Source organism: Dermacentor albipictus, chromosome 2, assembly GCF_038994185.2.
Source record: "Dermacentor albipictus isolate Rhodes 1998 colony chromosome 2, USDA_Dalb.pri_finalv2, whole genome shotgun sequence".
NCBI classification, from domain to species: Eukaryota; Metazoa; Arthropoda; class Arachnida; order Ixodida; family Ixodidae; genus Dermacentor; species Dermacentor albipictus.
Genome location: NC_091822.1, coordinates 108,228,237 through 108,245,363, shown reverse-complemented (window position 1 = coordinate 108,245,363; position 17,127 = coordinate 108,228,237). Strand labels below are relative to the sequence as shown.

Below are 17,127 nucleotides of genomic sequence, written 5' to 3'. Positions count from 1 at the left end.
AACTCGTGGCTCAGTGGTAGCGTCTCCGTCCCACACTCCGGAGACCCTGGTTCGATTCCCACCCAGCCCGTCTTGCAAGAGTTGAGCCAAAGCCACTTCTCCTCTGTCGTGACGTCACGGTGTCACGTGGTTTCATGGCGACACCGCCGCGCCTGAGGAGCTGGGTTGAGCTCTCGTAATATGCTTCGCATAAAACACGTTTGTAATTTGCGATTAAGTAAACTCCTTCGTTAATTAGCTTAATGAAACTTGGAAGCACTAGAGTTTTATTTAAGCAAACAAACATGAGGTAGTCCGTTTCCCTCCCGTAGAAGCACATGTATTGACAGGAGGCCGGAATTCTACAGCATTTAGAACTTCACTGTGAACTACGTAATTATGAAAAGTAAATGAAACTGGCGTAATGATAGAGTCGTCTTAGCGGACAATCGTCATATAATTTTTTGGGATAGCTTTGAGAAAACAAGTGCTACAGCAGTTTTCTGCAAAGCATTCGCCATAAAATTGGCTTTGCCGCAAGGCGTTTTACAGCGAAGCTGTCTACCTCTACCATCCAAGGAAATTTTCGTGTCGTTCGCTTGGTAACGAAAAAACTCCTCATGCGAGGCTCGATCCCGGAGATACCGTGTCGTTGGCGTGGTAACCAAAAAACTCACCATAAGTGGCCCGATCCCGGAGATAGTGCAAAGCCGGGCCGACCCGCGGTGGAGGTGAATTAGGCGTTAAGCACTCCCCATGCGTGGGCCGATCCCGAAGTTAGCGCAATACCGGTCCTACCTGCGGCGGAGGTGACGCAGGCGTTAAGCACTCCCCATACGTGGGCCGCTCCCGAAGCTGTGCAATGCCGGGCCGACCCGCGGCGGAGGTGAAGCAGGCGTTATGCACTCCCTATACGTGGGCCGACCACGAAGATTATGAAATGCCTGGCCAACCCGCGGTGGAGATGAAGCATACGTTAAGCACTCCCCATACGTGGGCCGATCCCGAAGATAATGCAATGCTGGGTCGACCCGTGGCGGAGGTGCTGTTCTCCATTAAGGGGCCCACATACACAGATTCGCTGCTCATCCGTCTTCACAGAGTGGAAGGGCACTGAGTTTATTTGTTCACTACGCGAACGTTAGCCCGTCCAGATACCCCGCTCCCCCCTACGAGAGTACACGCGCGTTCCATTCATGCGGGGGTTTGAGGCAAACAGAGGTAAAACAAAAACAAGTGCCAATCGTTTGTTATTGATAACAGTGTTGTAATCTGTACGTACAAAGAAAAAGTAGGTTGAGCGGAAGTTCACGGTTCTTGTTTCTCCACTTTGGTACCTACCTCGAGGTGCACACTGATTTGGCGTGTAACGTGTCGCAGACAGACTTGCAGACGATGGACGGACGACGCACGGAGAATCACAAGAACTTCATTTATATAACAATAGAATAATACACTCAGAAGTGTCAAAAGTTTCCCACTCAGCGACCAAAGCTGACTAAACACCTAATGCTGAGCTGCCAAATCTGACACAACGGTCAACACTTGAACTCAACGCTTACACTTCATCACTTCCCATATGCTGGGATTGTCTACTTCGCTGCTCGAAGCCTGACCTGAAAAACCAAATAACATAAAGCACGCTGAACGCTCACTTACCTAATATGGCCCGAAAAATACTAGCAACGGGAGGTGGCGTTGAGAAAGGAAGTAGGAGCCGCAGGGCGCACAAATTTGCTTCTTCCCCCTAGTCTGCTTCAAAAAGCTCGAGCCTTCTCGAGCCGTCCGCCCGCACGGTCACTTCGTCTTCAAGGCCGCCGGCAGAGGAGCTCCTGGGCGGTGCTATAGGAGCGCGCTCGCGGGAGCGTGGACCTTCGAGTTTGTTCGAGAATGAATGAATGAATGAATGAATTTATCTGAAAGGAATAAAACCCTACAGGACCTGCGGGGGCGGGAAGCAACAGACACATCTACTCGCAGTAGAGCTCCATCACCTCCACGGCTCAGCACAGGACGTCGTCCTGCAGGCCAGGCTCGGAGCTGCCTAGGGCAGCACCCCACAGCTCCACACTCATGGGGCCAGGGGCAGGAGTGGTGGTCGAGGCATTGTCGAAGCATGTGGTTATAGTTAGCATAAAGGCTCGTTTATAGTCCGACGTTATCGGCGCGTGGGCGAGCGTCGTTCGCGGTCAGTCACGCTACGTCGGTTGCGCTGCGCCAGCCGAGATGCCATCCCCTCTATACTTCAACGCGCGCGCCGTAGGCTGCTATCTTCGGAGCATGCGCAGAAGGTTCGCCAAGTCGCGCGCCGTCCGCAAAAGCCGTCTGCGGAGTTGTGTTGGCGCCTTTTTCTTCGCGCGCAATGCATTGTGGTGCCAGAGTTCCGCCGACTTCGACGTGCGAATGGCTCCGGAGCCAAATCGGCGCCGGGCCCGCCGGGGCGCGTTGGAAGCCGCCGGTTACGTTAGCTGCGCCGGTGCGCCCGACTATAGAGGTGTCGTTTTCGCCGACGTGACGTAGCATGCGCGCGCGTGCGTTGCGTCGGACTATAAACGGCCCTTAAGGGGCTGGGCAACGACAACTGCCGGGATCGAGAAATCGGTTGGAGTATAGTTTATTCAGGAATTCCCATTTTCCTATGTCTCCGGCGGCCGCGCCGAAGACGTGCCATAACGGCCTTACAGGTCCCTTCCATCGACAACGTTGGTGTACCTTCCCGTGAGGAGAGCAGGAGTGACGTCGATCATTCGCGGAATATGAAGCTGTCGCTTGCTGAGTCCGCAGTCCTAATGGCCACGTCGATTTCGGATGACGATGGCGCTCACGATTTTTTGACCCGTGGTGGTTATGATTCCGATAGTTGGGGGCAGGTCTCTATTCAATTTCGATTACTTTGGTTGACATATATTTTCGAAATCCGAAACGGAAGAAGAATAAGCGCCGGAACTGCTGGGTAACAGGCTGTCACGTCACAGTAGCGATGGAAACCCAAGCGAGCAATGATGGCTTCCCGTAGAGACCGTGGGAAAAGCCGGATTGTATCGATGCTATGCCGTCCGAACACTCTTCACAGATCGGTCCGTACGCCTCTCTTAAGAGGTGGCTTTGGGTTAAGTGTGCGTGGCCAATTCCCCGACGGCACAGGACGACCTCGAAGAACCGTTCCCTGTGTCTGGCACTCCGCCATTCACTCAAGATGGGCTTAGGGCTGTGGAGTTTATTATGGAGCTCTGAAACCCATTTTTTTGTTATAAACATTTTATTTATATTCGCAATGACGAGGTATAGTCTCTGCCGAGCTTTATATTAAAGGTAAGTTCATAGTTGATGTCTTGAGTAAACAATTGATTTAGGTGTCTGGGGAAGTGTTCGAAGTCTTCGAAGCGAGTTTGCACGAAAGAGACACCTGCACTTATCAAGTGGTCGTTTATTGGATCCCGCACAGAGACTTCGAAGAGTAGACGTTCGGAGAGCTGTAGTTTCTAGTCGGAATCCCTGACGTGAACTGGATCTGAACCTCTTGGTGTCACCCGCCGTGGTTGCTCAGTGGCTATGGTGTTGGGCTGCTGAGCACGAGGTCGCGGGATCGAATCCCGGCCACGGCGGCCGCATTTCGATGGGGGCGAAATGCGAAAACATCCGTGTGCTTAGATTTAGGTGCACGTTAAAGAACCCCAGGTGGTCAAAATTTCCGGAGTCCTCCACTACGGCGTGCCTCATAATCAGAAAGTGGTTTTGGCACGTAAAACCCCAAATATTATTATTATTAACCTCTTGGTGTTGTTACGCTTCCCCTTTGTTGGTGTGACGCAAATCTGCGTAGACATGGCAATTTAAGGCAGCGCTATTACGTATTCCAACGGTTACCCAACTGTAGTTCTTCAGCACATTTCTCGCAAACCGTACAGGAGAAGACATGATGCCTCCTTACCCTATCGCTAATGTACAGCGGTGGGGGGGGGGGGTGCAATGTAGCCCTCCAGCCTCCCCCCCTTTCTCGTAATCGGCACCTATGTCAGTGCCTGTGAGGTTGTGTGGTTCAGCCCGAGGTGTTTTGGGTCATGACCTGTTGTGTGACGCAGGCTTCCATGATGGAGATCAGCACCCAAGCCGGCGCTGCCAGCATGAGCGAACTTCGAGGCCTGGGCGGCTCGTCGATCGAACCCTTCGTGCGCCCCGTGCTCAGCAATGAGAAGGTGCACGCCAGGTACCCGCACCTTGCCAGAATTTTCATGCCCGCGTCCCAGCGATCGGGGCAGGTCTCCGGCCCTAGCGAGCCCCCAGTCTCCGAGAACGCCTCCGACGAGGTACGGAACAGTGAGTTTATGTACTACCTGCTCCAAAAAAAAAAAAAGGAAACGGAATTTGCTCAATGGGCATAGAGTCTATAGCACCATAACGATAAAGATACAAGGAGAAGCGAAACACAGACGCTAGCGCTAACCTTCAACAGTGAAGTTATATTTCGCGATCGGTTGTACTTATACCGCGTGCGCAAATTTCTTATACCTCCCCTGCGGTGTCGAGATTCCTTGTGTTCGCATACTGATGCATCGCGCCCCGTCGCCTCCTCTAATGGCGGTTGCCGTGCATGCTAGTCAAAACGAGTCACACACAAGATGTACTCATGACATCACTGGTGATGTGTCCAGTAGAAAGGAAGAAGGTTATGCCAACAAGCCAACCTTTCCCAAGACACATGATCGTGGTTTGTTAGGTCAGTCATACCTGATTATACCTTTCTCGCTCCTTAACTCTACCTTCAATATAACATCACTGATTGTCCTGTGGGAGCGTAGTAGAGACCGTGCCTGCTCTCCGAGAGCAGTATCTTCGCTCGTGCCAGGCTTTTCCTATGTTGCTCTCCATGACTTTCAAAAGCATTTTTACATGTCTCCCCCCCCCCCCCCTCCCGCCCCCGAGTAAATTAAACGTCCTTCTGCAACATGTGCAAGAATCGCAAGGTGGGAGCATACAAAAAGCCTGGCACGGGCGAAAATACTGCTCCTGGAGGGCAGGCCCGTTCTACACTACGGGCCCTATATACTGCTCCTCCGGGAAAATCAGCTATATGTTATTTTCAAGGTAGAGCTCCGCAAGGCGCGAGAAAGGCAAGTGCGGCATTTGTGACTCAGCACGAACGCCGCAGGCGCGAGTAAGTTTGTCCCACGTATGCCTTTATACACAGAGTTAAAATTATCCGATTCGTCGTCAATCTCACATGTTCAGTGATCCCCTCGCGGCTATCACATGATGAGTTCCCATGTTACCGTAGTCACAAAAAACGCAACAAACACCAGAAGCATTCAAGGAGCACGACATCCACACACACACGACTTCACACCACAGTGCCGGCACGCCTAGGGACAAACGCATACAAAACGATCAAAGAAACCATTCCGTCGTAGCACCTAGGTGAAGTGATATCATGAGGAGTTAACAAACAAAGGTGCCAAGGCGAACATAGGAGAAATTACTTGTACTTACTAATTGAATTAACGAAATGATAAATTATTGGCCATGAAAGTGGATAAAAAACAACTTGGCGCAGGTCGGGAACGATCCCACGTCTTTGAATTACGCGTGCGTAGACGCGTGATCATTGCACGCGTCTTGGCTTCTCGTCATATGATTAATAAATATCGGGCCCCTCGATTAACCCCCTTTCTTCTAGGCGAAGTGAAATATTCATAGAGCAGAAGACGCCAGATTTTCTCGCTCGTACCCACTTGTACTCGCGCCTGCGCACAAATGTTGAGCGATTCGTGAAATGACCTCCTCGTGCGCAAGACTGGCTTTGGAGCGTCGACGGTTACGATATGGCGCCAGAATACCGCCCGTCGCGTCGTCTATAGGGAAAGCAAGCGCTGCATGAGCGGAGTTCTGTCTGCGGCGGCTGCTGTGTACCGCGCCAACCGCGTCACCCACGCGCAGCCTCTCGCGATCTCCCGATTAACGAGGCAGTCGCGTTAGACTTGGCTCCGTTCGCAATGTGCCACACGAGAGAGATTATCCACGCCAGTTACTCTACTCACAGCGTTCTCCTCCTATATAAACCGTCTACCTATATAATCATAGTGCAAAATATTGACATGCGACATAAAAATACGTACAGATCGTATGCGTCGGTGAAGTATTTTCGCGTGTGTTCTTCCTTTCAAATGCTTAATTATTTTTTGTTATCACGAGACACTTCAAGTACGCCCATGCCAAATACTCCCGGAAGCGCGTTCATGCGGGTCGCATCATTAATTTACAAATATGGGAATGAATAATAGTCTTGGTAATGTATGTGGACAAACCAAACCGTGAACATAAGCTGTAGGCTAACTAACGGGAACTTAGTCACATCATCACAAGTATTTCATCTGCATATAAAGGACTAGTGACCTTCATGAGGCATGAACCGAGCGGCACCGCTTTTATTTCACTCAGGTTGCCCAGAAACTAAGTCCCCGAAGAACACGGTTGAAGTGATGCAAAGCCAAAGCGTGCTTACAAAATTCGTAAAACGCTTGTGCTTACGTGCCATCGTTAGCTAATACAAAAATACTTGGGCGAACTGGAAATTCTGGTATTCGAACACCACAGCTCGTAACATATGATGCGTCTTTTTATCCATGTTCTCCGCGTTTTCCGTTCCTTGAGGCCTATCAAGGTCCTCTATCATATCTTCTCTATTTTCATGCTTAACTCGACAACCGAAGCAGGTAACCGGGTGAGAGCCGGCATGCGTCATCAATGAGCACGCAATGAGGTTGAGCGAAGGCAGGGGCGACGTAAGTATGCGTCAGCCACTTGACAACTTGGGCCTGAATTGAGTTTCGCAAAAAACAACAAGCGAGAAATTCATCAGCGAAAAGAAGTGTGCTTTTCCTTCCACTCAACCTCCTCCATTCATATATACTAGTGGTTGTCAAAAAAGTGCCATCAAGCATGTCTACTTAGATTCATCCCACCAAAGTTAGGATGCCCAGCAACAGCTACGGCCGTGCAAGCTTTTTGAAAGTGAAACTAGCGATCTCCTTCCGGGTGTTGCTTCAAAGCACATACGACCACGTGAAGAGAGATTTGAGTGCCGCTATACTATATGTGTAGCATGGCACCCACTTCTAGAAGACACTGCCGTTGAAGGCAGAAGTAAATGTGAAACAGTAAGATTAATCATACAAAATAGAAACCGAGTGCAGCATCTCTGCCGCTGACCGATGCATCAGGAACCTTCATTGGGATAGTTCGCTAAAGAACTGGATCGTTTGCGGTGTTTGCAGTACACAAAGCATGGCCTCCGAGATTGGCTTCTGCTACTAGAGGGTGCCGTTTTCAGAGGTCCTAATAATGAAACATAGGACACTTTGGGGCCACACTAAATATGAGTTGGTGTATTGCATGTGGAAAGAAGTCATGGTGACAGCAGTAACGTTCGCAAATGCCATGCTGTGCCTAAAATGGGATACATTGTAGGGGGTTGGAACTTGTTAACCAAAGATCGGTGGGCCGGTTGCGTTTGGGAGCCCACGGCAAAAGCACAAATCACGCAGTGCTTGGGGACAATTGATGAGCCTCGTTCGGAGTCATAGAAGCTCAGAGTAAAATTAGTTTTTGAAGAAAGACCGCACGACCATGGATCATAATAAATGGGCGACTAAAGTGCACAAGTACCTGTGCCTAAAGAATAGCGGAACGCCCAGTGGCAATCGATGTTATGCGAAGCAGTGTGTGGGGAGCCTACCAAGTTAACGAAACCACCATGAGAACACCGAGACAGGCGGCTGTTTCACAACCTTCATGACACAAATGTCACGAGATTCACGTACTAGACTATCATTAATGTTCGTCATACACTCTTGCCATAACACGCCAATTTCGGTACCCACCAAGTTAACGAAGCGACCATGAGAGTACCAAGACCTAGGCGACTATTTCATGACCTACATGACAAACATGTCATGGTATTCATTCATGACCCATCATTTATGTTCATCATACAGTCTTGTCAGACTATCCCAACTTTTGTAGATACCTAGTTAACGAAAGGACCATGAGAGCACCAAGACGTAGGCGGCTAGATAGATATTGTAAAAGTGGCAAATGTTCGCCAAGAAATGCTTCACATTTAAAAGTGTGGACAGAAAGAGAAAGAGGTCAATAAAGTTGGTAACGCAGGAGAAGGAATTTAAGGTGTAGATAGGCAACCAGGAGTAATCAAAAAGAAAGTGAGGAAGAGAGAGACAGGGCATTGTGTGCAAAGAATGGGAGCAAGAAAGACATGGAGATTTACACGAATGAGAAAAAAGAAATAGAGGAAAAATCCGCAGTTAGATGAAGCATGTTTATGCCGCAATGGAACGTTCAGGGATTCACTCAGGGAGCCTCTTGCATAACGTACAACTTGCAAAAAGAGATGTTTTTTGCCGCAATTGAACACTCACAAAAGGAAGACACATAAAGACAACACGGGCGGCACTGCCAACTGATTTATCTTGGGCTGTCACCCAAGAATATATATATATATATATATATATATATATATATATATATATATATATATATATATATATATATATAATTCAATTGAGGCAAAACAACATGTCCTTTAGCAAGCACCAACTAGGCCAACAAGCAGTTCTGTTGTACAACTTGCAGAAGCGCTTGGAATTAAAGTAGACGGCAGTATCAACCCGTCAGCCGTCGAGAAAGCAAGATACGTTTAGAGTACTGGTGAAAAATAAGGAGGGAGATGCTGAGTTTGCCGGATCTATTACAGCCGTAGGCAGCTGTACAAAGTCGGTAAGATTAAATAGATGTATACAAGAATTCTAGAAAGAAAAGCGTTGATAGCATACCTTAGTAACTCAAGCAGGCTAGGTGACGATTTTTCCCCGTCCTGTTCCAAAGGGGATGCTAATAAATCATCATCATGACCCAATGCGCCTTCTTATTTTCCTGTGCTGCCCTCTGCCGCACGCCGCTAGAAACGTTTTGCAAGGGTGCCGGGGCTTTCATCGGTTTTGTGTACCTCTGCCCATGTGGAGTGTGCATCGGTTCTGCTTTTCGTCGATCGCGATTAGTTATTAATGAGTCCTCCGCGGCCACATATCGTTCCTGAAGGTCATGTAGCACTCATCGACTAATGGGTGAGCAGGCCGGAGTGAGCTGTTGTGCTGACAGTGCGGCCGATAAAGGCCCTCTGTGTTCAGTCTGCCGACGCGGCTGCCTTGGAGTTGGCTGTCGCTTATGTCTGCACGTGTACCTGGCTTTCACAGCGAAGCTGTATATGGCTAGCACATTCGTCCGTCTATCGGTCGTCTGTACGCCGGAAACTCCTCCTGCGTAACCCCATGCGCATGCGCTTATTGCGGTGACGATGGCTACTAGGTGACGCCAGAGTAGCGCGCGTCGTCTTGGAGGTCTGTCGGCGGCGGCGGCGTTGAATCGCGCCCTCGCGTCACTCAAGTGCTGGCACTCGCGTTCTGAAGATTAGCGACGCGGTCGCGCCACACTTCGCCCCATTTGCAACGTGCCGCACAAGACAAATTGAGCGCCCGAGCCGATATATCGTGAAATGAAAACACGCATAGAGCTGAGCTCAAATATCGAATTATGGAGTATCGTAATCGTCGCTGAATTTTCCAATTTTTCACCGCCTCCTAATCTCTGTCTTCGCAAGACGAGATCATGTTAGGGTTGTCCAAGCTTTTGGTTGATGTATGTTAGTACGTGGCTTGCGCGACGTACTAGCACGTAATATTTTGCAGATATAATCATGGTAGGATCTAGGCGCCGGGTTTTCTAGTTTGCAACGTTTTCATCTGGCAACGGGCCCTTTCTTAAGATAGCACGCTGGAGATATTATTTTCTTGTTTTGTTAGCTTTGCAGAGATAAATAAAATGGTTTTATCCTGCTTACGAACAGAACAGTATCGTAATAGCGCCAGACCAGCACTGCGTAAACACAAATGAATGAAAGAAAAGGGTACGCGGCAGGGTAGCGTAGTGATGATTACTTGAAATATTCGTAAGCGATTTGTCAGATGCTTAAAACAGATGCCTAAAGCGAATGCCTAAAATTCGGAGTTTCCTAATAGGACGGAGTTAATGATGCCTGTCGGGTGTTTCGGTCTTCCCGCGCAGAAGACCAAGAAGGACGAGAGCTTCATGTCCTCCACAAATGAGCGCAGCAGCAAGCTCCGTCGAGCACGCAGAGCTTCGGGCTCGGTCGAGCACGTGGTCGTGTCTCCGAAGAAGGACGACCGCAAGGGGCCTCAGGCTGCGGATGCTGCACCATGTGAGGACGGCTGTCCTCGCGATGACAGTGGCACCAGCAGGCAGCAGCCTTGTGACTTCAGCTTGTCGTGGAGTAGCGTGGGCAGTTCATTGGACGCGCTCCGGTCCGTGCCTGTCCTCGCCAGGGTGCGCGACAGTTCCTCGAGCGGGACGGAGACCTCGCTGAAGGCGGAAAAGGAGCGGCACCTACCCGTCGACAAATTTCAGCCCTAAGCCGCTTCGAGGCTTAGCGGTACGACGAGGGATGAAATACACTGGAGGTTTAGTGCGGTTTCTCAAGTACGACGTGGACTGCGCATACGGTTTAGAGTCTGCTCCTGCGTGAAGACTTCCCACCGCTCTGCGCCATGTTTCATGTTCTCTGTGTTATAGCATTTGGACTCTTATGTGACGGCATATACAGGCGCAAACATGTTTAGAAATTTCAATTCATCGAAGGGCCTTGCATCGCGTTCAATGAATGCCACGCGTTCAATGAATTATTTTGCAGCAATACATCTAATCATGCTCGCACTCCTCGAGGATCATTTCAACATTGCTAACAATCTTTTTATATTTTTTCTACAGGGCAGATGGAAGCCTTAGCCTTAATAAGTAATATTAAAGTATCCACTGCAGGTGTTGATGAGATTCATTCCGCAAATGTAAAAAATGATAGCGCACTTTTTACCTTGTTCTTTTTGGGATGTCATTAATCTCATGCTGAGGACGGTAACATTTCAAGAGCAAAAAAAAAAGGCAAAAGTAATCCCGATACATAAAAAAAGGGGGACAGAACCAGTCCTAACTATCGACAAAATTTTATACCGCCCTTTTTCAGAAAGGTGATATAAAAATGCATAGAAACATGGTTAAATAAATATTTATATATGTAATTCACTAGATTGTCGCCCAAACAATTCGTGTTTAGAGCCGGTTTGTCCAGTAAGCTTGCACTCGCATCTTTTACTGGTAAAACTACGCAGACCATCGATAAAGGCGACTATGCTAAGGCTGTATATATCGATCTAACCAAAGCGTTTGACACCATAGCTCGGTACATTTTTTCTGATAAACTTAAGTGTATCGGTATTGTTGGTCCCGCACTAAGGCTCTTTAAAAGCTGTTTATGTAACAGGCAGCAAGCTGTTTATATTAATCCAACACTGTGAAATTACTTAGCCATTCATCTTACTTATCCATCCCCAGGGATTGATTTTCGGGATGCTTCTAATTCTCATCTATATTAATGATCTACCTAAACCATTCTTTTATGCATATGACCCTACCATAATTGCTGCTGAACAGTATCTTGGTTCCCTTACAACTAGAATAAATATTGATCTAAATAACACGCTTGAATAGTGCCGGTGTAACTCCCTCGAAATTAACCTGTCCAAAACCACGTTCACGATTTTCCATTCCACCCAGGAAAGTCTCTCATATACACCGGCAGTAACCACTAAATCTCACTTCATTTGCGCAGTTAATCGATGTTCATTACTCGGCGACACTGTAGACTCTCATTTAAATTACACAGCTCACGTCGCTTATGTGCTGCGCAACACAGCTAATGGAACAAGAATAATGCTAAACACGCGACATTTTTTGCTACCCCAACGTTGATAACGCCTTATGTTGCTTTTATTCACAGTCATTTCACCTACTGTATTGTGACATGGAATGGTACATATCCTACGCATACACTGTATAACCCATTAGAACACATTCAAAATCAAGCAATCAGGATTCTCACCTTCAGTCCATTTAGTTGCAGCGCCTCGGAACTACTTCACAATTACCGGGTACTAACAATTGCCCAATTGTACAAATTTCATCTTGTACTCATTTTGAATCGGTATCCGTATAACCTTTTGCCATGTAACATACGAAGTGGTTTCAAACTCGCTAACGACAATAAAAATAGATTTGCTTTCAATCATAATTTGCCTTTACCTTTAATTCGAACTAACTACGGCAGACAAACTATCCGCTTTTATAGAGTATCATTTTGGAATCACCTCCCGACTCACATCAAACAAACCACTTCGTTATCTCATTTTAAAAAGCTTTCTTTATTTTTTAATAGATGGTTTTCTTTCTTCTCACCTTTGTCACACAAACGCTTACGCGTCAAATTCTGAGTTATGCTTGTATAATACAGTAGATTTTATTGATTATTATGTATGTCTTTTTCAATTCTTGAAATATCCTTTGGGAATAGTCTATATAATTTATATTTTATTGTATCGTTATCTACAAGAAATATTCTTTTTTTGCGTTTTTTTCTATGTTCTGCTTTTACTACTGTGTTCATCTCATTAGTGTTACCCTGCTGTCAATATAGATATTCGCTTTGTGCACTAGCTAACAGGAGTTCCCTCCCCTTACAGCTTCGTGCTGTGGGACCTCCTTGTGTATCTTCATTTATGTAACACCCTTTGTAACTGAAATAAAATGTTCTGATTCTGATGACCGGGTGCTCCTGTGCCTACATGGAATGCGAAGCACGTAGCGCTACGTGCAGAGGTTTTCCGGCGCAGGTTACTGTGGCGCCAGCTGCCACGGCGGCTTGACTGTAGCATACGAAGCAGGGATTGACGTAGCTGCATTTTGTGCGTAAAAGAAGAACCCGCCTAGCAAGAGACTTGTGGCGTGACAGTGCTATGCGAAGGCTAGCACTGCCACTGGCACTTGATGAGCACGTACGCGCGCGTACGAGGCGCGGCGAATTTGTTTTATGCGAAGCATATTACGAGAGCTCAACCCAGCTCCTCAGGCGCGGCGATGTCGCCTTCAATACCACGTGACACCGTGACGTCACGACAGAGGAGAAACGGAGCTCCAACTCGCGCCGTTGCTCGGGGCGTCGCGGCGGTATATAAGCAGCTGCGCTTGCCTCTGCTAGACACTCACGAGGTGAGATGCCTCCTGGAGACAGAGCTACTCGTTGGAATGAGAAGCGAAGGTTGCGGCGTGCTACAGAGACTGTTTCTAGGTGGCTTTGCTACGGCGCAGCGACTACGCGCCCCGCATCGGACGCGGTGAGCGTCGAGCAACGCAGCGTTCGGCGCGACAACGAAATGTGCGCCTGAGCAAGCGCCGCACGCCTGAGCCGACGCCGACGACACCGGCTTTTCTGCGGCACGAGCTCGTTAACGCTGTCGCGTTAAAATAAAGGCTAGTATGCTTCGCATCCTGGGCTTAACCTTAGCTAAGCCACAGCCATTTTTTTCTCTGGCCTACTCTTCGTAGGTGCACGAAGTAGCGGAGCAAGCCAATTAAGTCGCAGGCCATCGAAACGTTTTAGGCTCATTGGTTAGGCAAAGCACACGTATATGAGTGGTCTGTGAGTGGTGGTGAGGCTAATGCAGTGATCTGGGCTTGTTTGTAAGACATCGTAAGGCTTATAGCGCGTGAAAAAGACAAGGACGAAAGGAAGACGTGACACGCACAGGCGCTAACTTGCGTGCTTTTGCGCGTTCATCATACATGCACGCGGAAAAGCGTGCAGGTTAGCGCCTGTGTGTTTTACGTCTTCCTTTCGTCCTTGTCTTTTTCACGCGCTATAAGCCTTACGGTGAGGCTAACACTCCCAGGGTTCTACTAGGAAACATAAATACCCAAGAAAGTGGATGGGTGTGATGTGTGGTGCGCGACATGGTGCGGTGATCGGCACGGTCAGGAGCGGACGACAAGGAGTGCGCGCGCCGAGGCAAATTCCGTGCTGGAAGGAGAAAAGCGACAACGCCGAAGAGCGTCCGGCACGTGAACGCGCGGCGCAAGAAAAACAACTAAAAGAAGAAAAGCCAACCAATTAGGTAAGACCACGGGGTGTCAGGCAGCCAATCGGAGAATGCCTAATCGGCCAGGGAGAAGAAAAAATTACCGACGATTACGTTACTTCCTAATGCGAAATTTGAGCGCAGCAAATAAGCTGTTTCACCTTTTCGATAGATTGAGGCAAAGAAATCGAGCAACACATGTATGCGCTATCACAGAATTTTTTTTTTATTTTTCACACGTATTCCTTTAACAAAGACTCCACTAACAGTTCTTGACAGTCATGAAGGAAGCTTTGTGGTCGGAGAAATAGACTGATATATGTTCGACTTGGTACACCAATGCTTGATTCTCAAAGACGAGATCTATACAAGTGCCTCGCGAGGTTGTCACAGCCGTGGGACGCGTTACGAGCGAGAGGAACGGGATGTTCTCCCGCATAAGTGTTAGGAAATTGCTGTTTGTCTTTATGTTAACATTAAAGTCCCCCACTACTAACATCGGTGTGGATCGATGGACGGTTAATGCGAGTTGCAGGAAGTGCACGACGTCTTTCGTGAGTGCGGTAGGGGCGAAGTAGGCAGCTACTACCAGCAAGCCGTTGGGCAACTTTGCGGCGCGCAGTTCGCCAACTTCAAAGTTCGAGCCGGCGCTTTGACAACCGGAGACTCGCAGGAAGGGGTGGGAGGGGGGCGGCGTGTACACCCAGCGGCAAACGATGGAGGCAGAAGCGCGTGCAGCAAGCGGACAACACGATAAAGGGAGGAGGGAAGAGATAGCAGCGACTGACTGATGCCGCTGACGCCGATAGTGAGTCAACCCCAGCTGCGGAGTTGGTTTCAGGGACAACGCCGCCGATGCCGACACAAACAATATGATACCCTCGCTTCCGCAGCGCTAAGAACCAGGGGGGGGGGGGACCCTTTCCTCCTCTTTCTGCATGGCGGCGACGGTGTTCTATGCAGTCACGTTATCTTGACTCTCTAGCGGCGTCAGCGGCATCCAGCGGTATCAGTCGGTCGCTGCTAGCGCTGGGGGGATGAAAGAGGGGCGGAGCTGGTTACGAGGCCGACGACAACGCCGACGCGAAACCCAGGAACGGACGCCAAAGAGCTGCGCTCTAAAAGCGTAGTGTGCTGGCAGGAGGAGACGCCGGGAGAGTTCCACGAAGCGACGCCAGGAGGAGGTCAACCACCGGGAGTTGAAGGCGGGCCGTCGGGTTCCGGACCCGAGCCACCAAGACTTCACCCGACCGGGGCTTCCTGCCAGCCCGTTCCTGTGCGTCGCCCGTCTACTCCAGCGTGCCGTCAGCTCCTCAAGGCCGGTGAGCTTCTGCGCCGGTGGGCAGGACGAGAACAGTCGGGCTACGGGCCCGAGTTCTACGCCAGCTGCCCGGCCAGGACGCCGCCCCCGTCTGTCGTGCCGCCTGCTGCCCGAGGCCGGCGTTCGAGCTTCTGTGCCCGTGGGCAGGACAAGAGCAGTCGGGCTACGGGCCTGAGCTCTACTCCCAGCTGCCCGGCCAGAACGCCGTCGCCGTCTGCTCGTGCCACCAAGCCGCCTGCTTTACCTCTCCAAGCCAGAGCTGGCACGCTCCGGTCACCCGGTCAGTCAACTTACACCACGACCTTTGGTGAGACCGGCGCAACTCCTTGCGCCAACTTGTCGCCGCGTCTCCGCATCGAGACTGTTATGCGTCCCTGCCGTCGTGGCAAGCCCGGACTCACGCACTAGTTAGCTTCACACTAGCCCCAAAGGTGTCTTACCGCCGTGATGTCCATTTGAGTGCTTATTTTATTCTTCCTATTTTTTCTATCATTTATTTTAAGCCTTTTTTAGTTCCATTAAAAGTTTGTGTGTGTGTTCGAAACCAACGGCTTTGTCCTGAATTGGGTTCTCGGAGGCTCCGCCTAAGAAAACCGTTAAAACCTTTGAGTACATGAACCGTTGTCCCCATATTTGTCCCCATACCTTGAACGATGAGAAAACATAATTATTTAGCACAGAAAATTGGTAGTAACACACGGCTAACACAATTCCAATGAGCCAAATAGATGGTCACCTGCACTTGCAATATCCTGTACCCCAGAGATGGTCATAAAGGATGGGAAAAGGTTTCAATGACTGGACAGCCAGATTGGTGAGACCGTGAAAAACGCAAATAAATTCGTATACAAAAAACCAATGACCTCAATTGCGCAGGTAAAATGTTATTAAAATGCTACCAGAATTTTATTGCATAAAAACACATAAAAGTTGCAAAAAAATTGGGACAAAGCAGTAGCAAAGACGGAGGGAGATACAACACCCATGTTGAAAAGAGGTTACAAGTGATATACATGCATATTTAAGCTCAAGACAATTTTTTCTCCAATATTTACAAAAAAGAGCCCATGCACTGACGGCATAAAAGAATGTTCCTGCGCCTGGAGAATGCAGCACAGTACAAAGCAGCGCCATGAGAACCGAAAACTAGAGCTTAGTATGTTTAAAACGTAGGAATACTTGCATACCTACAGGATTGTGACATGTCATGCCTTGAATGGATAAAATTCATAAATCTCACACAAATGAAGTTACCATCACTCTTATTGGCTTCCTCAGAGGACTCCCTGAAGTTGAACTAGAAAAATGTACATCAGTGCTAAAAACAGAGAAGATAAGACCCTATAGCGTTCTTCCTGAAATAAACAGCGCAAATATTTCATGTATCAATTCTATGTACACTTCGCCAATTCGGTGTACATTTATATTTGACAACCACCCAAACAGAGACGAGAAGGATGAATTAAGGTAGGAACACACATGAACGCTGACTCAACTAGAAGTTTATTCATGAAGACAAAAGATTTTAAACACATTGGCCAACTTCACAAAGAAAAAGCCATGGATGCGCAGCACAATAAAAAAGGACCGAAAGACGTCCTGTAGAATAAACATGTTCGTCAAAAACTAACAAAAACATGAAAACTGAAAGGTTTGTCCTGTAAGTGATATTAACGTGAAATACTGCAGCAACTCTTTGCCACTAAGGGTCACAGAAAATTTTGCTTATGAATTTTTTCTTCGTGATCAATAAATCATTCTTCCACAAGTCCTCTT

General features: G+C 48.5%; 1 protein-coding gene across 2 annotated transcripts in view; it reads left to right on the top strand.

Moving 5' to 3' along the window:
* Positions 1-12,679, top strand: part of LOC135914887 (uncharacterized) — a 71,538-nt gene extending 58,859 nt beyond the window's left edge. For both annotated transcript variants that reach the window (XM_070533846.1, XM_065447815.2), the window contains exons 7-8: positions 4,062-4,286; positions 10,114-12,679. In XM_070533846.1, coding sequence (XP_070389947.1) covers positions 4,062-4,286; positions 10,114-10,479 — 591 coding nt within the window. In that variant the 3' untranslated portion in view covers positions 10,480-12,679. The remainder of the gene's footprint in view (positions 1-4,061; positions 4,287-10,113) is intronic.
* The last annotated feature ends 4,448 nt before the right edge of the window (positions 12,680-17,127 follow it).